Source organism: Brassica napus, chromosome A1 (genome assembly GCF_020379485.1).
Source record: "Brassica napus cultivar Da-Ae chromosome A1, Da-Ae, whole genome shotgun sequence".
Taxonomy (NCBI): domain Eukaryota; kingdom Viridiplantae; phylum Streptophyta; class Magnoliopsida; order Brassicales; family Brassicaceae; genus Brassica; species Brassica napus.
This window is the reverse complement of record NC_063434.1, coordinates 27,776,845-27,799,802: the sequence shown is the minus strand read 5'-3', so window position 1 is coordinate 27,799,802 and position 22,958 is coordinate 27,776,845. Positions and strand designations below refer to the sequence as shown.

The 22,958-nt window shown below is 37.7% G+C and overlaps 4 protein-coding genes and 1 non-coding gene across 10 annotated transcripts; 1 reads left to right on the top strand and 4 right to left on the bottom strand.

Annotated features, from left to right (window-relative positions):
• Window positions 1-998: 998 nt before the first annotated feature.
• Window positions 999-5,577, top strand: LOC106351278 (T-complex protein 1 subunit eta). Its single transcript, XM_048751538.1, has 14 exons — window positions 999-1,126; window positions 1,207-1,467; window positions 1,578-1,703; window positions 2,039-2,242; window positions 2,727-2,896; window positions 2,978-3,113; window positions 3,388-3,504; window positions 3,613-3,732; window positions 3,812-3,910; window positions 4,003-4,092; window positions 4,772-4,859; window positions 4,958-5,046; window positions 5,141-5,215; window positions 5,303-5,577. The coding sequence occupies exons 1-14, from the start codon at window positions 1,112-1,114 to the stop codon at window positions 5,384-5,386; spliced, it is 1,674 nt and encodes a 557-aa protein (XP_048607495.1). The 5' UTR covers window positions 999-1,111; the 3' UTR covers window positions 5,387-5,577.
• Window positions 5,578-7,302, bottom strand: LOC106351269 (E3 ubiquitin-protein ligase PUB24-like). The gene is made up of 2 exons (XM_048751564.1): window positions 6,963-7,302; window positions 5,578-6,607 (listed from the first exon to the last, which is right to left on the bottom strand). Exons 1-2 carry the CDS (start codon window positions 7,300-7,302, stop codon window positions 5,610-5,612), a joined length of 1,338 nt encoding a protein of 445 aa, XP_048607521.1. The 3' UTR covers window positions 5,578-5,609.
• Window positions 7,303-10,951: 3,649 nt separating this feature from the next.
• Window positions 10,952-13,580, bottom strand: LOC106351290 (myosin-binding protein 7). Of its 3 annotated transcripts, none has more exons than XM_013791114.3 (5): window positions 13,441-13,580; window positions 13,130-13,188; window positions 11,731-13,024; window positions 11,571-11,617; window positions 10,952-11,386 (listed from the first exon to the last, which is right to left on the bottom strand). In XM_013791114.3, exons 3-5 carry the CDS (start codon window positions 12,829-12,831, stop codon window positions 11,284-11,286), a joined length of 1,251 nt encoding a protein of 416 aa, XP_013646568.2. In that variant the 5' UTR covers window positions 12,832-13,024; window positions 13,130-13,188; window positions 13,441-13,580; the 3' UTR covers window positions 10,952-11,283. The 3 variants fall into 3 exon arrangements, with proteins under 3 accessions (XP_013646568.2, XP_022544832.2, XP_048607456.1); XM_022689111.2 differs by having other exon boundaries at window positions 13,281-13,443; XM_048751499.1 differs by lacking the exon at window positions 13,441-13,580 and having other exon boundaries at window positions 11,731-13,041; window positions 13,130-13,416.
• Window positions 13,581-13,621: 41 nt separating this feature from the next.
• On the bottom strand, window positions 13,622-13,694 carry TRNAR-CCU. Its single transcript has one exon. It is a non-coding gene; the product is annotated as a tRNA-Arg (tRNA).
• Window positions 13,695-13,877: 183 nt separating this feature from the next.
• Window positions 13,878-22,281, bottom strand: LOC106351307 (ubiquitin C-terminal hydrolase 13-like). 4 transcript variants are annotated; one of them, XM_048751323.1, is made up of 32 exons: window positions 22,077-22,281; window positions 21,770-21,839; window positions 21,544-21,694; window positions 21,316-21,473; window positions 20,974-21,239; window positions 20,669-20,887; window positions 20,490-20,598; window positions 20,271-20,386; window positions 19,911-20,009; window positions 19,721-19,830; window positions 19,418-19,492; window positions 18,964-19,042; window positions 18,731-18,877; window positions 18,576-18,656; window positions 18,345-18,464; window positions 18,030-18,152; window positions 17,564-17,641; window positions 17,393-17,481; window positions 17,068-17,176; window positions 16,910-16,978; window positions 16,714-16,821; window positions 16,418-16,473; window positions 16,172-16,346; window positions 15,990-16,091; window positions 15,823-15,894; window positions 15,626-15,691; window positions 15,409-15,474; window positions 14,895-14,978; window positions 14,675-14,791; window positions 14,480-14,554; window positions 14,289-14,381; window positions 13,878-14,198 (listed from the first exon to the last, which is right to left on the bottom strand). In XM_048751323.1, the coding sequence occupies exons 1-32, from the start codon at window positions 22,104-22,106 to the stop codon at window positions 14,157-14,159; spliced, it is 3,354 nt and encodes a 1,117-aa protein (XP_048607280.1). In that variant the 5' UTR covers window positions 22,107-22,281; the 3' UTR covers window positions 13,878-14,156. The 4 variants fall into 4 exon arrangements, with proteins under 4 accessions (XP_048607280.1, XP_048607354.1, XP_048607325.1 ...); XM_048751397.1 differs by having other exon boundaries at window positions 14,289-14,375; XM_048751368.1 differs by having other exon boundaries at window positions 21,770-21,836; window positions 22,077-22,245.
• Window positions 22,282-22,958: the final 677 nt, after the last annotated feature.

The window sequence follows — 22,958 nt, the reverse complement described above, 5'->3', positions numbered from 1 at the left end:
AAAGATAAATTTTCGAATTTTACACATATTAAAAGTATGTTAAATATTAATTGTTAATACATTATTTTGGATTAACTAGTTCTACAGATTTTAACCAATATAATTCCAGTTAACACAATTTTTTTTAAAAAAAATTACCATTAAATAATGTATTAAAAATATAAAAATATATTTCTAAACATTTTTTGTGTGAATCTTCTGAAAGAGTATAAATTTAATTTTATAGAAACCAATTTAAAAATATTTCTTGCGATTTTTTTTATTTCATTTATTATCTCATAAGATGCGCCATCTGCACTTCGCCTCTAAGTTTGTATTTTATTCTCATTTTTTCTTCATAAAATATTTAAAATCTATTTTATGATTAATACTTATTATTAATTCTAATAATGCTTGTCATTTTAAAAACTTACAAAATTACACACAAAAAAATAATTTATTTCAACTATATCTTTATTATATACATAAATTTATTTTCTAAAAGAATATAAATTATTTATATAAACTTATAATTTTATATTATGATAATATTAATAGTTTTGTTACAACATAAAACACAAATATTGAATCTACAAAACAAAACTATATAAAAGTTAAAGGGTCAATTTATAAATAAAAAACTCTAATATCAAAATGATAGTATTCACAAACTCATTTTTTCCCTCAAAATATTACAATATTAAAAAGTGATTTCTCTCTCTCTTTTTCTAATGTTTTTCTTCAAAATAAAAAACTATTGGAGATAGTCTTATCTCTCTCTTATCCAACCAATTTAATCGGACTTATACCTCAATAGAGACGAGAACTGCCCAATAAATATCCAGACCAAAGAAATCAATTGTCATAGTTGGGCCCAAATATAGGCTAAATTAGGTTTGACCGGGTCAAATTTGCTGGGTTCAAAAAGACAAATGTTTCCGAATCAGATAACCCGCTAAGTTCCAGATTTATCGGTTCGACCGGCCGGTTTAGATCTAAAATCATTGGTCATTCATTCGTATACAAAACACAAGACCCAAAATAAACCCTAAATCTCTCTCTCTCTCTCTCTCTCTCTCTCTTCTTCACTCCCTCCTCTCTCGTTTCTCCGTAGCTCAATCACGCATCTACAATGGCGTCGATGATGGTAAGTTTCATCCACACTCTCTGTGAATACACATATATCTTCGGATACTGACTGATGTGAATCTACTCTGTTGTGAGCAGCAACCGCAAATCATTCTGCTGAAGGAAGGCACAGACACTTCTCAGGGGAAAGCGCAGCTGCTCAGCAACATCAACGCCGTCACGGGGGTCGGCGACGTGGTTCGAACCACGCTCGGGCCGCGAGGGATGGACAAGCTCATCCACGACGATAAGGGATCCGTCACCATTTCCAACGACGGCGCTACCATCATGAAGCTCCTCGACATCGTTCACCCCGCCGCTAAGATCCTCGTCGACATCGCCAAATCTCAAGACTCAGAGGTGAGGATTTGCCTTGGATTAGCTGGATCTATGGATTGTGATTCAGTTATGCAGATCTTAGAATGGTGATTGAGTTTTAATGATCTGTGATGATTGTGTTGTTGGTTTAGGTAGGTGATGGGACGACTACAGTTGTGCTTCTTGCAGCTGAGTTTTTGAAGGAGGCTAAGCCGTTTGTTGAGGATGGTGTTCACTCTCAGAATCTCATTAGGAGTTATCGCACTGCGAGCACTTTGGTTTGTGTTTACTTCTCTTTAAGCCCTGTTCGTTTGGTTGCCGCAGGTTTCGGCGTCAGCGGCAGCGTCAATGAGGACAGTTGTTGTTCGTTTCGCAGACGCTGACGCTGCCGCATATTATATCGCGACCGTAGGTTTTATCGGCGTCAGCCGCAGAACGCGGTGTTCGGACGCGGCGTCAGATGCAGCTTCCTGCGTCAACGAAACGAACAAGAGTTGACGCAGAATGTTGCCGCTGCCGCCGGTACCTGCGGCAACCAAACGAACAGCCTTTTAGTCACATTTTGCAATTATTAGATCTTTTGTTACCTTAATAGTAAGTTTAAACCATATAGGCGATTGAGAAGGTGAAAGAACTCGCTGTTAGCATTGAGGGGAAGAGTGTGGAGGAGAAGAAAGGTCTGTTGGCTAAGTGTGCTGCTACTACTCTTTCGTCGAAGCTTATTGGTGGAGAGAAGGAGTTTTTTGCTACAATGGTTGTTGATGCTGTTATGGCCATTGGGGATGACGACAGGCTTAATTTGATTGGGATCAAAAAGGTAGAAGACTTTTTTTTCTTTTTCTTTTTGAAGCTTTTTAATTTGGCTTTGCATTGGGAGTTAAGTTTATGTTACTAGATTTTTTTTATTCACTATGTATCTACGCCCGAACTTGTGTTATCTTCTGTTTATCTGGAAAATTAAACTCTCGCCGTTAATGATTCTTACGTGGCTTTGTCAAATTCCAATAGGGTAGCACGTACATTATTTTATTTCTATCAGTTTTCTATTTGTACTACCCATGGACAACAACTAGCGTATCTGCTTCATTCCCCTTGTATTCATTTCCAAGTTTCAGTTAGATTTTGCGAAGTGGGAATGGGCATAGTGCTTGCTACATGGTACAAATTATTGACATTTATAACGACTTGTCTTAACTTGGGAATTTTCAAGATCCAAGTCTTATAAATGAAACTTGCATTTGTGCTTATGCTTTTCAAGCCAGGTTAGTGATGCTTCGAAAGTGTTATGGTTTGTTCTGCAGGTTCCTGGTGGTAACATGAGAGACTCTTTCCTAGTTGACGGTGTGGCTTTCAAAAAGACATTCTCATATGCGGGTTTTGAACAACAGCCAAAGAAGTTTCTTAATCCGAAAATCCTTCTTCTTAACATCGAGCTGGAGTTGAAATCTGAGAAGGAAAACGCTGAGATTAGGTTGGATATATCTGACTCTTTTGTTAAATGTTTCCTTCAGTTGAGCATATTTTGACTCAATTCCTGTCATTTGTTCTCCAGGCTATCGGATCCATCACAGTACCAGTCAATAGTGGATGCAGAATGGAATATCATTTATGACAAGCTAGACAAATGTGTCGAAAGTGGAGCAAAAGTTGTTCTTTCTCGATTGGCTATTGGTGATCTAGCTACTCAGGTTTGCCGCTTTCTAATCTCTCGATTGGCTGTTGACAGTCTTTCTTTATTTTTTGAGAGATGGGCATCTTTGAGGCACAGTTACAATGGTTGTTATAGGTACCATGTTCTAGCATCTGTAGATGTTTTTTTGTCAGAAACTATCATATTCGTTGCTCCTGTCAGTCAATTTGCTCAAAGCGAGACGTTGCATCTTAAGTTTCATTTTCGTATTAATCAAGAGAGTTCTTTACCGTTTTACTCATTTAACTGAAAACGGTTGGCATTTTTGGCAGTATTTTGCAGATCGTGATATTTTCTGCGCTGGCCGTGTAGCAGAAGAAGATCTTAATCGCGTGGCTGCTGCCGCTGGTGGAACAGTCCAGACAAGTGTTAACAATATAATACCCGAGGTTAGTGGAAAATGAATTTCTGTGCTTGCTATCTAGATATTCTTACAAGTTTTCAGCGACTTGTTGATTATGTTCCTTTGAATCAGAGATTGGTTTTAATCTTGGCAGGTTCTCGGAACTTGTGAGATATTTGAGGAAAAACAAGTTGGTGGGGAGAGGTTCAACATATTCAGTGGTTGCCCTTCAGGACGTACAGCAACTATTGTCCTTCGTGGTGGAGCTGATCAGGTATACATCTAATATTGAAAAAGGCTTAATGAAACAAAAAACAGCATTAATATGACTTCCTTCGTAACGTTAATTGCAGTTCATCGAAGAAGCTGAGCGGAGTTTACATGATGCTATTATGATTGTGAGGAGAGCTGTGAAGAACTCAACTGTTGTTCCTGGAGGTGGAGCTATAGATGTGAGTGTCCTTCATCTACCATGGTTTGATTTTAAAAATTTTGCACATAGGTTAATAACATTGACAATGAAAGAGACTTCAACTTGTTGTAGATGGAGATAAGCAAGTACCTGAGGCAGCATTCACGAACTATTGCCGGGAAGTCTCAGCTTTTCATTAACTCGTATGCAAAGGCCCTGGAGGTACACTTCTGGTTGACTTGGATGTTTTTGCTTTGTCCCTTTTTATTTCTGAAAATCCATAACTGCTATGCTCATATCCTGTGTTTTAAAAGGCGAGCGCCTTTTGCGCCAAGGCGCAAGGCGCACTCAGGCGACAGCCCCATCGCCATGCACCTCCCAGGCGAGGGTATGGTCCCTAAGGCGTGCGCCATGGTGCGCTTTTAGCTTAAATCTAAGGCATCTAAGGCACTAAAAGCGCTTGAAAGGCGCATCTTTTAGATTCCTATCAAAACATAATGTTTTGACCTAACTTTATTCATGTCCTATGTTCTAATCGTGACATGGCTGCCTTTCTGTTACATACTCTAAGTGAAGAAGACGACTAACTGTAACCTAATTAACTCTAATAATAACTCAGCCCGGTTTAATTCACTAAACCATGTGAATTTCAAGTTATTTTAATGAACCAACTCAATTAATAAACTAACTAACCAAGAAGAAGGTTTATTGAACCAAGTATGAAAGTTTTTTAAACCAATTTAGAACCAATTGAAACAACTTTCCGGAACTGAGAAACGTCCCAAAGGCGAGCGATTTAATGCGCCATGGCGCAAGGCGCAAAGCTAGGAGCATATCGCCTTAGTGCGCCTAGCGCTTTTTAAAACACAGCTCATATCGAAACTCTGGTGTCTAATCACAGGTTATTCCACGACAATTATGTGACAATGCTGGATTTGATGCAACTGATGTGCTGAATAAATTAAGACAAAAACACGCCATGCAAAGCGGTGAGGATTCTTTCACGGTCACATGCTTTGATGTATAAATTATTTTGATACGCAGTGTAATCTCATTTGATGATGCTATCATATCTGTGTTATAACAGGTGAAGGAGCTTCGTATGGAGTGGACATTAACACTGGTGGAATAGCTGATTCATTTGCTAACTTCGTCTGGGAACCAGCAGTTGTGAAGGTATTGCAGTATTCTATAAACGTCTACTTGGGCAGTTATGAAAATATATAGTTGGACAGATTAATGATCGGTTGTTTCCCTTTGGTTGTGGCAGATTAATGCTATAAACGCTGCGACTGAAGCAGCTTGCCTTATCCTTAGTGTGGACGAAACTGTGAAGAACCCTAAAGTAATTAACACTTGCTCTAATTTTCTTCTTTTATATGTTTTGAGAATGTGTCTAATTCTCTTTGATAATTGTATAACAAAATTACAGTCTGAGAGCGCACAGGGAGATGCAGCAGGTGCTATGGGGAGAGGACGCGGTGGTGGTCGTGGCCGTGGCATGAGAAGGCGATAAATTTTCTCTATCTTATGGCAAAACTTGCTGTCTTCTCTGATTTTAGTTTTATTGAATTTTGATCTTCAAATCAAAAAGCTAGTATGGTGTTTGTGTTTGTTTGACTTATGTTTATACAATATGATACTCGAGAAACAATATTTGCTTAATTAATTCAAGACAAGGATGAATCATTGTATCAAATTCAGTTAGGAATGTATCTCTCTACCTATTAATTATTGCTCTAAGAGCTTAGAAGCTTAGTAAGCAGAGGTACATCGATGCATGTGAACCTCTTCCACTCATCAAAATGATCTCTAAGTATCTCTCTCGCTTTCTCCTTCAAGCTCAAACCACAGTCCACTCTCAGGACCGAACAAAGCTTCTCAACCGTCCCGACACAAACCATCTCGTTCACTACTTCGTTCTCCGGCGAGAATTTGGACAGTGTGCTTAGGATAGAGAGTGCTCTATCGTCTGCTGCAGTCGAAATCCACAATACCCGTTTTGTCACAATCGCGATTCCGCCTCCATGAGCAAGCATCTCGCCTCTACCATCTGCGCAGCAACATAAATGAGACAAGATTCCCAACACAAGTTCAGTGGTTCTCTTCTCGCCGCTGTAGCTTATTTCGAGTTCGATGAGTTGCGAAACCGCGCCAAGATCCACGAGGATGGTTCGGTTCTGGCTCCAAGAAGAGGTCTCTAGAAGAATCATTAGTGCTGCAGTCACACCACGTTTGATAACAAGGCTACGATCAAGTTTTGACCTCACGCTAGAACTTGATGGTTGTAACGTAGCACTCACGCTAGGGTTAGTGAGATTGAAACTACTTATTACTACATCCTTGAGAAAACCTATGATCCCTTTCAAAATCTCGGCACCGAACCTTTGGACGATATGAGAGGAAGCATTTCCCGTTAGATTCCTCAAGAGAACGATTGTGTAAGCCTTGTTGATGAAGTCTTGCTGGTGTAAGATCAGAGTCAATGATTCCAAGATTTGATCGTTTTCGATCAAGAGTGCTCTTGCGTCGTTTAATGGAACACCGATCAAGTGAAGAAGACGTAGAGATTCATCTAGGTGTCCATTGAGATGTTGTCCCTCCTCTTCTTCTTCAAGAGTACACTTGACTACGAACAAGATCAAAGATCTATGTACGCCTGCTTCACACATCATTCTCCTATTTGTCTCTCCCTCCATAGCCAAAACTTCAAGCTTCTTCAACGTTTCTTCTCTTCCTGAGGTTGTTCAATTTAAATAAATGTTAATACTAAACGATCGGTATGAAAATTCAAGCTCAACAAACCGAATCAAACTCAAATTTGGTCCAACCCAACCGGTTTATTTAAACAATTACTCTCACCGTTTGATAATATAAATTGTTTTAGTTAAACATAAAAAAAATTCAATGCAAAAGTTGCTTAAAATATGAAAAATACATTTTGAAACAAAGAATATTTATTAAGCAATTTATATTAGAAACAAAGGTAACATTTCTATTTATAAATATTTTTAGTGATTTTAATCCAAAAGCTAAAAGTTTGCCACATTAAACCGGACCGAACTGACTTGTCCGCAAACTTGACACATTACCTTCTACTACAAACTTTTTGAGATTCTTGATCTCCTCAACGATGTTAAGCTTCCCTGGAGGAGCTCTAGGCGTAGGGATTCTAGCAACGCCACGCGTCGCGTTCTCGTCACACCAGTGTTGTATCAGACGGCGAAGCGTATGGTTAGGCGTAAGATCGGAGTCTAAAGGAAGATGCTGCTTCGTCACGGGACAAGATGGGACCTTCTCTAGCCATTGAACGATACTTTGACGGTCGTATGTGATGCCAGAAACGGCCGTGACTGGATCTTTCATAATCTCTAGTGAAATAGGGCAGAGAAAGTAGTTAGGGATCTCGATCTCTTCATCTACATGATCCATTTGAAAAAAGAAAAAATACGTATGGTTTTGTAGTAAAGTTGTGTGATATATAATAAGTGGTGGAGGGACCAGCCGACCAGGTAAGTGGTGGCAACTGCAATTACTTGGGAGAGACTTTGTCGAATGGTCTTCGCGTTGAATTCCAATATAAAACACAGACACATGTTCAATTTTGTATTTCAATCAAGTCAATGATCATGCATCTTATGGTTTAAGTTAAATTTTTAATTTCCTTTTTCTTCACACTATAACGAGCATGTTGAAAAATTAAATTAGATTTGGTTGCTATTATTTCATAGTATAAAAAGTTTAACATGTTAAATAAGTGTGAGTTGGAACCATTAATTAGCGCCACATATTGCGTTCCAAAGATTTTCTGTTTATTTTATATTACAATTAGCTACAATATGTGTTGAATAAAAAAATTTAGCAGTTGAAAAGATGAGTCATATCACCAGCTCTGCATGTCATATTCTTTGAGATTTTTGATATTTTTCATATCATCTTAATTATTTAGAATCAATTATATTATAAAATTAATTAATTAGTTTTTATGTTTTACAAAAAAAAATCATTTATGTAGACAGAAGCCAATTCTTCTGATTTCTACATTCGAAAAAACATTAAAATTTTGCTTTTAATAAATTCCTTTTATATTTTTAGAATCAACTTTCCTAATAATAATTTTTAAACTCTGTAGTTCTACAAACTATTTTGTTGAATCTTATAAATCCAGTAATTAACTGATAAAATATGATGTTGGCTTTAATTAAAAATTTATTTTAAAGTGTTAAAAACAAAGATTAGGGCCAAGATAAATCAGATTGGTTACAATATAACACACCAATAAATCGACCGCTTTTGCGTACTATTACTGAGTCATATCTCTATACTTTTTTTTGTTCAAAAAAGTAATTTTTCTAAGTTCTGTTCTTACGTTAATTTTTAATTAAAGAAACAATTATAAAATTTAAAAATGAAAATGAAAATATATATTATACATAATATAATATGATTTCATAAAATAATATTCATAAAAATAAATACGGATTGATCTCACATTAATTATTACTAAGTTAATTACACAAATACTTTTAATGAAACAAAAATATTAAATTTTATATATTTTATCAAACTGCTGTACATAACTAAAAAATATCTATAATTTTCTAAAGTAGCTTAATATTTTACTTATCTAACATGAATTCTCAAAAACAATTCACAAGAAAATTTCCCCAAAAAAATTTGTAGGTATTTATTTTTGATATTCTAATTTTTAAATTGTTTTCTTATATAAAATTATATATCATAACAATATTTTTCTGGTATTAATTTTTAATATTGAATAAATTTTAAAAAAATTATCTTAATCAAGATAACATATAATCGAAAAGGAAATCAAAAATAATGTTTACTATAATTCTATTTTTATCAAATAATTACAAAATAAATTCTTAATATTTTTAATTTATTTTCTTTATATATGTACCACATAATATATCCATAATAAGAATATCAAATTAATCTGAATTCTTATTTTGAAGATTATTAAGCTTTTTAGTTTATGTTTTATACATGGAAAGTTTAAATTACTTAGAATATACAAAATATTTTAATTATTTTGTAAATATTAATATCCGTTCATAAGTTTTCAAAATTATATTGAGTTTGTTCGTTTATACAACTTCGTATTGGTGATCAATTTATAATCTATATATCTAAATAATAATCAAACCGACAAGATATCCAAGATATCATATATCAAAAATTAGATGTTTAATTAATATAATATTTTTATTTATATGCACGAGAACGGAAGAATCATGTGATGTATATTTTTACAACTTACATCAAAATATCAGTCACATCAAGAAATCACGTGGTGTTGAACCGTATCCTACGAAGACTCGTGAGTCGTGACAAGACACATGTGTCCATTAGAATAATCGGTTGTCTGGTATACGCACGCATCATATATGACTGACTTGTATAATGTACAAGTAGAACATTCTGAAGATGCATGCAATTGAATCACTTTTTTTCTAGCTACACGACAGATACCGAGACTTAGGAGTCTTCACTGGCGCACCTAGGGATATATTTATTCCACATTTACGTGGGACTTTTAGTCGAACTTGGGCTATAAGGCGTGTAAAGGTCGAGAACCTTGTGGTAGAAAGACCCATCCAAAGTCTAGCAGTTCCTAAGATCAGTCCATTACAAATACTCAAAATTTAAGTTTTACAGATATAGAATTTTGATTGTAAATATCTAATAAGAAAATTTTATTTGTCAGTAATATGCAATACGTTGGTTTGAACAATGAGTTGTCAGTCTGGCGACAGCAATTGAAGGTCTTTTTTTTTTTGCTAAGAATGTTAATATCATTAACTAGTAATGAAAGTGATTACAAGTGGTGAGACTTGCAATACAAAGAGCTTCAAGAAGCTAATTTGGTTGTACAAGCTGCAAAAAAAGTTAAAAAAGCTTGTAGAACTTAATAGGACTAATCTAGTGAACTAGATTAATGCTAAAACTAAAGATGTGTTACTTTGCACTAGACACTTGAAGAGAAAATGACTGAGCCCACCTTAAGCTGGAACCTGCAAAAGGAATCAATAGGCATCAAAGAAGTCTGATAATCAGAGTTCCCCTTGGGCAGGGAGGCTGCAATCGCATTAGCCGGAAGAGGTGACCAAGCTCTGCATCAGCACATACAACGCTACCAACTCCAGGACTATCAACAACAGCAAGCCTTACAAGACTCATGACCTTCACGGTGTGGAAGCAGGCGGTAAGGAAACGGCAGAAACCGGCCACATACCAAGTCGGAAGGCTCGACGAGACTCAAAGAAAGCCAGCTAACATCTTTGGGCAGCCATAAGCAATCAAATGATTTGAGGACAAGGAGAGGCAGAGCTCTCAAAACAGGCGAGAGCTACGACGAAGGTGAGAGACTCCAGACGCCACGGCGGCTTAACTACGGGACAGCCCAAGATCCCTTGCCGATCTGCGAAGAGGAGGAGCTCACCGGAACCGAAAGCACTAAACACACTGCTGTGCAAAGAGACAGATCTAGCAACAGAGTAAACCTCCACGATGGCCTCTACATCGTGTACCTGCAGGAGACAGAGAAGAGGAACCCACACAAACCAGTGGATAGCAAACCAACGACAAAGGGTCTGGAGAACGGTAAGGAAGGCTCCAGGCGAGGCAGCGACGCTCTCCATTCCAGACGAACCGTACGCCCCTAGATCTGACCCAGATCTAAGAAAGGACACTTTGTTGCGAGAGATCTCCGACTGGCACCACCAATCGCTTCAGCTTGCTACACCTCGCTTCTCCTCCAGCGGCTTGACGGACGCCCGTCATTGCCGTTGCAAATCACCGGTGAACCAGAGAAACCAGAGGAGAAAAGCATGTCGGTATAGATGGAGAGGAGAAGGATGGAGGACAGAGGCAAAAGGAAGAAAGAAAAAAAAAAAAAAAAAAAAAAGGAGGGGTGGCGAAGAAGAACGGAACAGCAAACTTGCCGTCGATCTTCTCCACCGTAACAGGATTGTGATGTTGGCGGCGCTAGGTTAAAACGATTTGGGAAGGGAGAGACTCTAGAGAGAATATTGTATGTATGTTACTACATGCAATTGAAGGTCTTAACACATGCAGCATGTGTTCGTGAAAAGAACAAGAAAACAAAACCATACAAAGATTGTATAGCCTCTCAGTAATAAATCACTCTTCAACCCCATTCTTTATACAAACAGTTAAAATGTTGGGGACAACAGAATGAAAAAATAAAACAAACCGCACAGGACAAACATTTTCTCCACAACCTGAGAACAAGATTCACAGTTCGAGCAGGAGAAAGACACAAATTTTACCTCTCCGTAACACTTTTCGAAATTAAGTTCAACAGTAATTGACTTGGCGTTCTAGAAGTCAGGAGAGTGGTTTTGTTTGCATGAATGGATTATATATGTTTCACACTTGCGTGCTCCTGAGACATCGCCAATTCCGTGATCGAGGGACCTTTTCTAGAACCATTTGCAGACCCAAGCTGTTTGTTGACATCCCATACATGTACCTACACCATTTTCATTTGGAACAGAGACGAATGCAAGTTTCAAAATCACCTCCTTATAAAACAACAGTAACTTCTAACTATCAAACTAAATGTTTTTCAAGTATTTTTCACAAACAAAACTTCATGTAGCAATAATATATGCTAAACAGAAACTATCCAAAGGTTTGTTTACAGGACTACTTACTTGCTTTGACGAGCCTTTCTTCTCCAGGAAACAAACGATGTGATCCACTGCATACCAATAACAATCAAAAGATCAAGTTAAGAATGTGAGACACAGATTTTGAAGAAGCTTCCTATCAGTGGATGCTTAAATAACGAAAACAGGACAACTCAAGAACCACCTTAAAGACAGGCGTAAAAGCCAATGTCCCATCAGCGGATGTTTTCCTTAAAGGCAACCTCCGTTGAGGCACAACTTCCTTCGACAAATGCTGAGCGAGTTCTTTCAACAGCACCATCTGAGCCTTCTCAGTCCTCATAGAAAGAAGCGCTTCTTTCATAGACTCCCTGTCAGCCTCCAGCGCCTGCAGCCTCATGTAGAGTTTCGTTATATCAGGATCACCGTGCTCCACTTGTTCCACATTCCCAACCTCTACCTTCTGCTCAGTTACGCCGCCGTGATGGCCAGAGTCAATAGTATAAACTCTATCACTCATCTCATCTCCTATATCCAATGACTCACCACCTCCTTTAGCATTATCATCATTCTCTGTATACGAGACATGTTTGTAGTTTTCAGATTCAACAAAAACATCATCCTTCTCTGAAGCAACCCTGAAACCACCATCCAGGCTAGGATTCGTCTCGATCTGGCTGATTCTTTGATCCAAACTCCTCAAATGAACTCTCCCACGTGGCGAATCCGCCGGTGGATAGTTCTCATCATCAGCAACATAAACATCAGCCCCCAAAGAATCTTGATTCTCATTTATATTACACTTCAAAGAAGGATACTCATATTCATAATCATAATCATAAGCATCAACCAAGCTCATGTCACCATTAGCTTCTCCCTCAGTGATCCCATAACTCATCATCCTATGCTTATAGCCCTGAGCCTCGCACTCAAGAGCCAAGATCGTCTGCTCTCTTTGACTAACCACCTCCTCCAAGGCCAAAATCTCTTGGAGATCGTGCTCCATCTTCTCCCCGGCGTAAACCTTGTACTGCCTTAGCTCCATCTGGAGCTCGGCCTTGTCGTGCTGCAGCCTCTGCATCACGTTCATGGACTCGTCCGCGGCCGAGGAAGCGGCGTTGCGCTCCTTTTCGAGCTCGTCGTAGAGGTCTTGGATCGATTGTTGTTGAGATGTGACTGTTTGGCGAAGCAATTCGCATTCGTTCTCGATGTGGACTTTGGGATTGTTGGAGAATTGGTTGTTAGAGCGTGGAGAGGAATGGTGGCATCCACAGTCGCAGCATTGGATTAGATCTCTCGATTCCATTCTCGATTCAATCTAAAAAGCTAATCCGAGGATTATCACGAACTAATCGAAATTACAGAGTAGGAGAAGACCTGAATCGAATGCGAGACATGATTAGAAGAAAATCGAAAACAACAATGATTGATGCTTGAGGTGGTTTCTGGGAATGATGATTTTTTTTTCTCGGGAAAATAGTTTCCAGGTGAAGCCGATTCTGCGGGAAACACGAAACTTTAATTAGATTAACTAGAATCTCAATTCTCTAATCGTAATAGAGAGATTCAGAGGAATATGAAAACGGAGGTTGAAGCCTTTTTACCTCTCGACGACCCAGAAAACGTTTTTTTGTTTTCCTCCAGAAAGCCAAAATCAATTAAACTAAAAATGGAGAAAATGTCGTAATTAGAAGAAGGTTTGAAGTTAACAAAATAGGTAAAGATAAAATAAAATATTCTGGTTTTTGAAAGAACCCTAAGAAATCTCTTTCTTTTTTTGTTCTTCTTCAGAATATTGTTTTTGATTTTTGGCGCAGGAAGTTTTGAGTTTTGTTTGTTTTTTTTTCTCGAGGAGATGGTAGTGATTGCGTTGACATGAACGGCTAAAGATTTAGTTATGTGAGGTGTAATTTACCTGGAAAAAGAAAGAGAGAGTACATGGCGGCATGATCTGGATTTTACAAAGGAATATATATACCCACCCCTCTCAATTACATGGCGGCATGATTCGTTTTGCTTACTCGACGAGGCTCCTTTTCGCTCCAGATTTAAGTGTGGAAAATCGTTAAAAAAGAAAATTGATGCATAAGTAACTACGCGCCAGGTAGGGGTCGAACCTACGGCCTTCTGCTTAGGAAACAGACGCTCTATCCACTGAGCTACAGGCGCTATTAATGACTAACGTTGTAGTCATATCATTCTGATATTTGATATTCCATTAAAAAACCAAGAAAATACGTAACAGCCAGAAATCAACTAAGACGAGCGCCCAAAATTACATAAATATTTTAAAAACAATGAAAATACAAATCTTAATTGGGAACCTAAGAGAAAAGCCAGACTAGGTTTCTATTTTCAAAATGATAATTCTTTTGGCTGAGGATAAAATTAGAGAGCCTCAGACGATACCAAATATTAACACCAAGTGAGTAGAGGTTTTGGAACCAAAATAGACCCACCACACTTATACTAACGTCAGGGGCCATAATCAAAACCCTTTGTTTTTTTTTTCCTGAAAGATATTATATATTCCATTTCTGGTTATCATGAAAATCTAAATTGCGACTCTCTACATCCTCTACTCCCTCCCTCACACACCAAAGGATAGCAACGTCTCCTCTCTTGCTCCTCCTAATTGTATATTTTCATCGGCTTCTCATATGCGTGCCGATTCTACAACCAGAGCATTCAAACATATTATTGACAAACTTCCAAGAGAGAGAGAGAGAGAGAGCTTCTTGGACAAATATAGCTTCTTTTTACCTGATTTGCAGCATAAGCCCTTTTAGGAGTATTATCAACGTGCTCCAACCCAAGATACTGCTCCCATGCACCATATACATCCTTTCTCTGTTTCTATACATTTTAGTTTTCCAAAATAATAAAAGAGGATTACATCTCAGATTTTTTTGGGAGGGGGGATTAGCAAAGGATTGCAGGTAGTCGATTTTTACCTGAAAGCGATCATAAACAACATCTGTGTCCTGCAAGTAGTCAGGTCGTCCCATCGAAAATGAAGCAAACTTCCACTGGATATCACAAGTAATAAAAGCTATTTAACAATAATCCAATTCAGCCACCAATAATAACAACAAAATTATTAACATTTCAGTAGCTATTATCAAAATCAGACAAAGACATATGCATACCTTGGCAAAGTCCTCATCAGGGACACGGAGTTTCTTTTGGATACGGGTCTTGATTTCTTCTAAAGTTTCACCTTCGTGTATTACCAAAAAGAATGGATCTCCGAAATTTTGCACTTGCTGCAAAAAGAAACAATGGTTCATAGGTGGTATTCAACACATCCAAGACACCGGACCCTCAAATAACTTAAGAAGTAAAAGTAAGCTTGACCAGGACTGCCACCTGATTCTGTGCGGCCTCTTTCGTAAAATGGTACACGTGAATTAGTCGATCATTGGGGCCGATATTCTTCTCTTCCTCAGGTATCTGTGATTCCACAAGATAGTAAAAGAAGAAAGTCAGTAGGTTTGAAGTCATCACCCTGCGTAAAAACTTGCAACCATATTATTTAGTGTAGATCAAACACAACGATTCATCTCAAGCATTCATAGAGCGTAGTAAACTATGTATGGTGCGGTATCTGCTTTTCTAAATCAATCTATGTGATCTACACCTCAGAAAAGGATCCACTACATGGCCAACAGCAAAGTAGTGATATCCTTCAATTGCAAATATATTTGAACCATAGCAAGACTATCACCTCATTTTAACTTTGTCAAATTCGAATAAACACATCCACAGGGAAACAAGTAAGAAATCAAACCCAAAAGGCCAAAACAAGAGACAAAAAATACAGAGAAAGTGTGGACAGTGACAGAACTAGAGATAAAAAAGAAGGCGAGGCCTGGTGACATACCTCCTCTGCTCGTAAAGTCCAGTACTGGTCATTGATATTCTCAATTCTTTCGGTAGGTGGAAAGATCTGCAAAGCGTATTCAAGCACATGGATCAAAATTTGCCAAGTTTCAGAAGATTGCTCAGCCCACGAAACGTGGAACAGTTTACAAGACATCATGTTACAGTGGTAAATAAAGATAATTAACTACTTAAAAGACAAGAATAAAGCCTGTTACCTTGTAGATCTTGTGGTAAAACACCTCGAGCAACCTCAGTTCTGCATCTGGATGTGAAAGCTCCACCTGATGCACACGTGCAGAGCTTTAAGCAAGCAATCATACGGAACAGAATCCGTAAGAGAAAAGCCCTTAATGTGGCTAACACAAATGCATGCAATAATAGAACAAACAAGATTCCACGTATCTTGAACCACCTTTGTTTTAAGTTCGTTAATAACATCTCCGACAGTACTCTGCTTAGGCAGTCTGATATTGTGGATTACCACCTGCAAATTAAATAGTTATAAGGCTTGAAAGATTAATAACGTGTACTGAAGTACTGAAGAGAGCTAAGTTGCACAAGTATAAGTTCAACACGTACTTCGTCCTTTGTGGCATGATGGAAAGCAACTTTTAGAATCTTAAGACGTTGAAGTTCTGGAAGAGGAATGTCCAGAACTTCATAATACAAAATGTCAGACGCCTGAAAAAAAAACGAAAAGCAAATCCGCATTGAGATAGACAATAAGAATATATAAGCTAAATCAAACCTAAGTAAATCACCTGATTATAATGAGCTAACATATCTGAAAGGTCTGCGCCACGGTATTTGATAGGCTGAGGCTTGGGTTGCTGGGAGTAGCAATTGTGAGAAGTAAGCCTAATTTTCGATGAATCAGAAAGGCCAAGTTTCTCAGCCAATCTTTCCACAACATCATCATACGTATGCAGCTTTGACCTGAAAGTAGAAGCATTATGAATTACAAAACTGGAATCAAAGATTCAATGTTGTACATAGAGCCTACTTACAACTCCATAGTAAACTCATCGTCTTTTGGTTTTTCCAGAGCACGAAAACGCACCACCTACAAGAAACAACAAACAACATAAGTAATTTACCGCCACAGTAAGACACAGATCATCACACCTTGCAGGGTAATACTGGAATATTTTCCAGCTGTACACAGAAAATAATACTATAACAAAAAAAAAAGCTTATTCGCAACTTGACAAAACTACAACACTCGTGCTCAACCGTTAGTATAGCTCCAACAAGACACTCTGGCCCAGTTCACTATTTCCAAAAGTGAGCAGTATAATTATACCTCTCGATTATGTACGTACTCCAAAAACGATGGCACATCCGGGTATGGACATTCATTCTCCTGGATAGAAATAGGTTTCTGATAGCAAATGATATCTCCATTTTCAATCTGAACACGAGAAAGCCATTTCAGAAAGAAAAAAAAAGACACCAAACCATAAAAATCATTACAGTTCATACAACGAGAGCAACATTACTTGAGATAGTCTGAAAGAAGTCTTCTTATCTAGATGTTCGCACAGTACACAAGGTTCAAACTTTATTTCCTGAAAATGGGCACGAAAAGTAATTCAGTGGAATGTTGCATGGCCTTTAACGTGATGAAAATGTAGAATTAAAAGGCACCAGCCCCTACCTCATAAAGTTCTATTTCCTCGTCAGGAGCAAAGCCAGCCATTTGATTCAGTTGCCCTACTATATCCATGGGCTTACTGGAACTTTTCACCATGAGCCTTCCAACATATCTGCACCATATGGACAAATTTGTAACAACGATGGAAGATGCTAATTCCACGGATTAAAAAAAACCATTGAAAACAATAGGCTAAGGATGACAGCCTCTTCATTCAAGAGGAAAACGAAAGGAAGAGATAGTACTTTTAGAGTAAATATTATAGGAGTAGTCTACCACCTTTGTTTGAACAGATATCAACGTGAAAATTGGTGGATACGAGAATTACCTTAGTTCTTCATTCTCAGGGTCATAGAGCTTAAAGAAAAGGAGAATGTCTTCAGGTGACTTGTCTGGGGGAGGAATCGGACGCTCATCCTAAATAATTCACGAATTATTTTTAGAATTTCATTCAAGGAATTAGACTTAACAAATAAACTAGGCAACATGGAAGTATTACCGATCCACGCTCTATTTCCAAAAACAGCTTTAGTTCAGCATTGTTTGCCTTGTTAGATGCCTCTCTTATTTGTCCAACCTACAATAAGAGCTTCAGAATTAAGATTTTTAAAAACAAAGACACTGTTACAAAATACAAGCTGCCTTAAACGTAATATAGTTACTGGGAAGGGAATTTGGCTTAGTCCACTAATGATGGCTATGAAACTAGTAAAACATATGAGCCCATGGGGAACAAGACACTTTCAGTTCGTGAGAAGCAAAAGAGTACCTAGGCATGGGAGTTTAAGAAGAAACCCAAAAGGGCCCACACCTAATACAAGAATAATCACAACTAGTTATGTCCTAGAGCAGTGACGGTTTTAATGTGTGGTATACCCAAAATGTCCAGTACGTAAATAATCCCATATGAAAGAGGCAACTCCTGAATGCATGAAAAGAAATATTTATATAAAAAGGATGACTACCGTCTGTTGTTCTTCATGAGGTAATAAGGGACGGTTGGGACGATAAGTATGGTTTTGCCGCTTTGCCCAAATCCAGTACCGCTGAAGCTGAACCGGGACACCAAATTCTTTGGCCATCTCTTCCTACATGAGGACAAATTTTAAAGAGTGTTAAAGCTACATGTCCATAAGAAACTAGAGAACCAGCAACACTGGAAACCTCCACTCAAAGACAACATCTTATAAAAACTTATATAAAACTGGATCACTATCCTCTTCCAAGGTAGATTCAAGGTATCAAAAAGAAATTTCGGATAGAAAGATAGAGGCATCTACCTTAAATTGTTGGAAGGGAGTCTGTTTCTGGATTCGAAAACTCCGAACTTTTTCATGATCAACAAGATCAAAATACATACTCTTTCCAATTTGCTCGGTGATGTCTTCATCTCTTGCGACCTTTTACAAAAAAGCATAAATTGCATTATTAACATCAGTATTAAATATATACCAGAGCTAGATGATAAGAATACATTTTTATTTAGACCCAATTTATGAAAAGTAGAAAACCTTGATTGTCGTGAAAAGGTGAGCTTGAGCCTTATAATTTTTTTTATCTTCCTTTTCTTCTTGTTCTTTTTTCAGCCTCACCTGTCAAGAGCATGTTAAACACATTCAGGACACATATGCAGAGAAAGAAAAAAGCGTGTAACTGAATTTCATACCTGTAAATGTTCTGCAATGTCTTTTTCATCAACGTTGCATATTATTTTATCCTTGTCGCATTCACGGATATAAACAAGCATGTATGCGTTGGAATACTTTGTGAATTTAATAGGTGGATTATTGACACCAGGATTATTTTGCGGCAACTGCAGAGACACCAAATTTGACAGTACATGAACTGAGAAAAATAAGACACATAGCAAACATTAAAAACCTAGAAAAAGAGCAGTACCTCTTCTTCACCCCCATATTGCTCTTCCAGTGCCCTGTTCACAACTTCCTTCGTTACTCGTTCATCATCAAATTTATACCTACAAGAATTAGAAGTTTAGATAACTTGCAAGTAAAGCTTGAAGCAAATATGTTGATAAAAAACTCACACTGGAAACCACATAAAAACGCTAACATTTAGTTATTTCAACGATAAAGTGGGAGAAAAGGGACACGAAGAAACTAAAAAGATTATTTATACAGTGAATCCCAAGTAAAAACAAGTATCACTACATGCATTAGAGATGTGGATAAAAGATTAAAAGAAATCCAATAACATATCAAATATCACAAGACATGACTTCAATCTTGCTAGCTTAAATGATGAGCAAACTAGTTTTCCATAAAATTACTTCATAGGTTACAATGTACAACACTTAATTAAGCATAATAGAGACGGAAAAGCAGAGACATACCATTGATCTGAGAGTGTTGGCCTAATAAAAGCATAATAGTGCCCTCCATGCACTCCTCCACTATGGACTAAGACACTGCACGGAATGAGAAAACAGATCAAGCAAGCACATCAGGCAACAGAAAAGGAAATTTAACTGTCCACATATTAAGGAAATCTAAGCTACAGCAACCAGATACCATGAGAAAGGGAACCTAGCAGAACGAATTTGATACTTGAAAGCAGCCAACCATGTTTATGAATAGTCTGGTTTGAATTTCTATAACTCAAGTTACAAACCCCAAGATACAAAGGAAATATATACCTATGGAGTGTGTAGAGATTACGAACACTCTTGTCAGCATCAGGAGATAGGTATTTTCCATTCTCTCTGTCGAGGTCCAGTTGAAGAGGAAACTCATATCGATCGTTTATCTACAAATAAAGCTTCGTCAGCACTCACAGGCTGATATTAGTGCTGACTTTGTCGGGTCAGTGGAATTTCAAATACTAACCTTCACCATTGTGTCTCGCATAAAATCATATTCAAACCTCTTGAGCTGAAGTTGAAGTACGGGTGGAAAGTCAATGAATAGAACACCTTTTTTCGCATCCTGAAAACATAACATTATTCAGATATATGATTATAAGCGACTAAGTAACTACGAATCAAATAAATTTTAATAAGTTCGAACAATACTAGTTTATACTGCTCTCTGTAAATTCCTAATATACTGCTTGATAGCATTCAGACACGTTACAGATACTATAACATATAATATACAGACAACAATGGTTACCCAAATAAGAACTTTGACAACTACACAACATACAGCTTTGGCAACATATAAATAAAAGGAAATAAGGCAGCCAACCTGCAAACCATGTCCTTCTGCCTGGTATTTGTTGTCTCCTTCAAGGCGTTCAACTTCAACGTACTTGTCAAAAGAAGCATATACATCTTTGCAGCCTTTAACATCAAGCTGGAGGTCTGCCAAAAGACAAATCACACGCTGTAAAGTTAGTTTGATAAATAAGAGTAGCTTCTGATAAATAATACGCTAGGATATAGGTTACTGTTCAAAACTACATACCATAGAATGATTCTTTACGTGTAGATTTGTAATCGACATTAATGCACTCAATGTAATTCATGTGGTGACCCTCAAATAGCTTCTGTATTGTTCCCTCCACAACAGTTCCCTTCAAAAAGCAAAACACACACAAATCAGTAACTGAAAATGAAACAAAGGCCACGCAGAAGAAGGCTTACCTTCATTTTGTCCTCAAGCTTTTCAGAGAGAATTCGGTTGAGTTCTTGAACATCATGTTGCATGAATGAATCATTTGTATCCCAACCAAAAGACTTTGTCAGCTCCTTTGTCCCTACACGGGTGTCATTATACTGAAGCTTGTAAAACAAGCTCTGGAGCGCCAATGGGATACTAGCCGTGGGTGCATCATTCTCAGTTGTTGGCATGTGGTAAACAGCCTGCAAGAACAATGCATTATTCAGATGTCTTACTCCAGAATTTGGTGAAATCGTGATTTAGCAAAGCAAGACATGCATCCACCCACCTTTCTGAAGTAAGGAATGTGGTATAACGTCTGCAGGAGAGAATTCATGTAACAGGTAGCACCTTGGTTCTTAAGTCCAACAAAACCAGTCTCTTTTTTGGAGTCATATGACCAGTAATCAAGAACCTTCCGCACAGCAACTTCAGCTTCAATCTGAAGAGTATCATTCACCAAATATCCACGAGTGGGATCATAGAGCTCGCTGAGAGGCATGAATGATGTAAACCCCCAATCGCTTTCTCTTGCATTGAACTGATGTTGGGTCTCTGCAGCCATACGTGCTCATTTAACGCATACAGTAAGAGAGCTACACATAAGAACAAAATTAATCAATTAAAATACCTTTTCTGATGGAATATTTGCTGTTCATTTGATTCACTACAGCAAGACTGAACTGTGAGTATCTGCTCCACCCGTAAGGCAAACTCGCAGCGTCAGCAACATCCAAGTACATGGACAAATGGTCGACATTGTTTCCTTTCGGAAAAATCAATATTCTCCTGAAAAGAGAAAACATCAGTTCACATAAAACGCAAATCAGGAAATTAAACAAGTGTATAAGCTATTTACCATTTATAACCTCCAACAACAAATACATCAGAGTAAAGCTTCCTAACGTTAAGCCTGGTGAAACCTTGGGTGCTCCACGTGAATTTCAGAGTGGGAATCTCCTCGGCTGGCGGATTCTCCACAGTGATAGCAGCCGCCTCAGGCTGAGCAACTACAAGAAAGCCACAAACCAACAGATCAGAAACGCGGCGAGATTACGAGAAGCAGATCGAACGCGAGACCTTACCTTCCATGGGCTGAGGTCCTTCTTCGACCAAATCAGAGTGCGGAACGAGCATCTCCTCGTCCTCTTGCTGCTGTCAAAAAAAAATTGCGATAACGAAAAATCAGACTTCTAAACTCGTATAAACCCTAATCTCACGACTCCGTGATCAGAACGATGTGATTCCACCGCTTCGTGAACAAACACAGAAGGTAAAACGAAACCCTAATTGATCATCTAAGCGAAGAGAACGACGAAAGCTAAGCAGGTTAATGTGAAATACGCGAAGAAGAACCGACACAAAGACGATACAAGGTTAATCGGAGATTACATCTATCGGCGGCGTAGTCATCAGAGTCATTCCTCTGAGGGCGATTGAAGGTGGGATCGAGAAGTGAAAAAAGAGCGCAGACTAGAGAAATAATCAGAGGGAGGAGAAGAAGAAGGAGTTGGGGAGGAGATCAATCTTTATTTGTATTTACTTACTGTTTCTCGCTTTTACGAGGGGTGATTACGATATTTTCACAAAGTTGAGGATTCGTTTTGTAATTTCGAAATCCTCTTTGTGTTCAGATTTATATATTCCTCTGATGGGTCTTACGTGACAGGCTAATAAGAACTCTCCACGTGTCTTGACTGTGTGTCCGAGGCATTGTTTTGAATTTTGATTAACATTATTCGAAAGGGTTAAAATTAGGTGAATAAATACAATATTTAATAATTTAGATTTTGTATATATTCATGTCACAAATATACCTTCATTTATTAGGTTTGTACTTTTTTTACAAAATATCCAACTTTTATTTGTCACAATATTACATTTGCTGAAAAGTAATATAGTATCCATTGATTAAGATTCTCAAATTGAATTTCATTTTACTAAAAAAGCTAAATTTGAACTGGAATCTAAAACTGCAAGTTAAAATTTCCATTTGGATTTATTAAAGTACACATGACGATCCCAATATTATGTCACATGAGCCCATGCATGTAAATTAAATTTTGAAGATGTTATCAGTGTTGCTCTGTCTCTCTCTATATGGTTTCTACGCACCAAGAGTATCTCAATATGTTATTTGCATTCGTCTTTATCTAGTTGATCTACAACATTGTTATTATTTATCTTATTTTCCATATGTCCTTCAATCATCCTTTGATATTTCATTTTCTTAAAAATGGTGTGATGATGATTATGATGAAATATTCGATAATT

What these genes read in the sequence shown, in the direction of transcription:
- LOC106351278 (XM_048751538.1), top strand. An exon ending in ATCGCACTGCGAGCACTTTG is followed by an intron (nt 1,704 to 2,038) that starts GTTTGTGTTTAC and finishes TAAACCATATAG; the next exon opens with GCGATTGAGAAGGTGAAAGA. An exon ending in TTAACAATATAATACCCGAG is followed by an intron (nt 3,505 to 3,612) that starts GTTAGTGGAAAA and finishes TAATCTTGGCAG; the next exon opens with GTTCTCGGAACTTGTGAGAT.
- LOC106351269 (XM_048751564.1), bottom strand. Translation starts at nt 7,302, where the DNA reads ATGGATCATGTAGATGAAGAGATCGAGATCCCTAACTACTTTCTCTGC. An exon ending in CAAAAAGTTTGTAGTAGAAG is followed by an intron (nt 6,608 to 6,962) that starts GTAATGTGTCAA and finishes GAACAACCTCAG; the next exon opens with GAAGAGAAGAAACGTTGAAG.
- LOC106351290 (XM_013791114.3), bottom strand. Translation starts at nt 12,831, where the DNA reads ATGGAATCGAGAGATCTAATCCAATGCTGCGACTGTGGATGCCACCAT. An exon ending in CTTTTACGCCTGTCTTTAAG is followed by an intron (nt 11,618 to 11,730) that starts GTGGTTCTTGAG and finishes ATTGGTATGCAG; the next exon opens with TGGATCACATCGTTTGTTTC. An exon ending in AGAAAGGCTCGTCAAAGCAA is followed by an intron (nt 11,387 to 11,570) that starts GTAAGTAGTCCT and finishes AAAATGGTGTAG; the next exon opens with GTACATGTATGGGATGTCAA.
- LOC106351307 (XM_048751323.1), bottom strand. Translation starts at nt 22,106, where the DNA reads ATGACTCTGATGACTACGCCGCCGATAGAT. An exon ending in AATCTCTACACACTCCATAG is followed by an intron (nt 19,493 to 19,720) that starts GTATATATTTCC and finishes CATTCCGTGCAG; the next exon opens with TGTCTTAGTCCATAGTGGAG. An exon ending in AATATGGGGGTGAAGAAGAG is followed by an intron (nt 18,878 to 18,963) that starts GTACTGCTCTTT and finishes GTGTCTCTGCAG; the next exon opens with TTGCCGCAAAATAATCCTGG.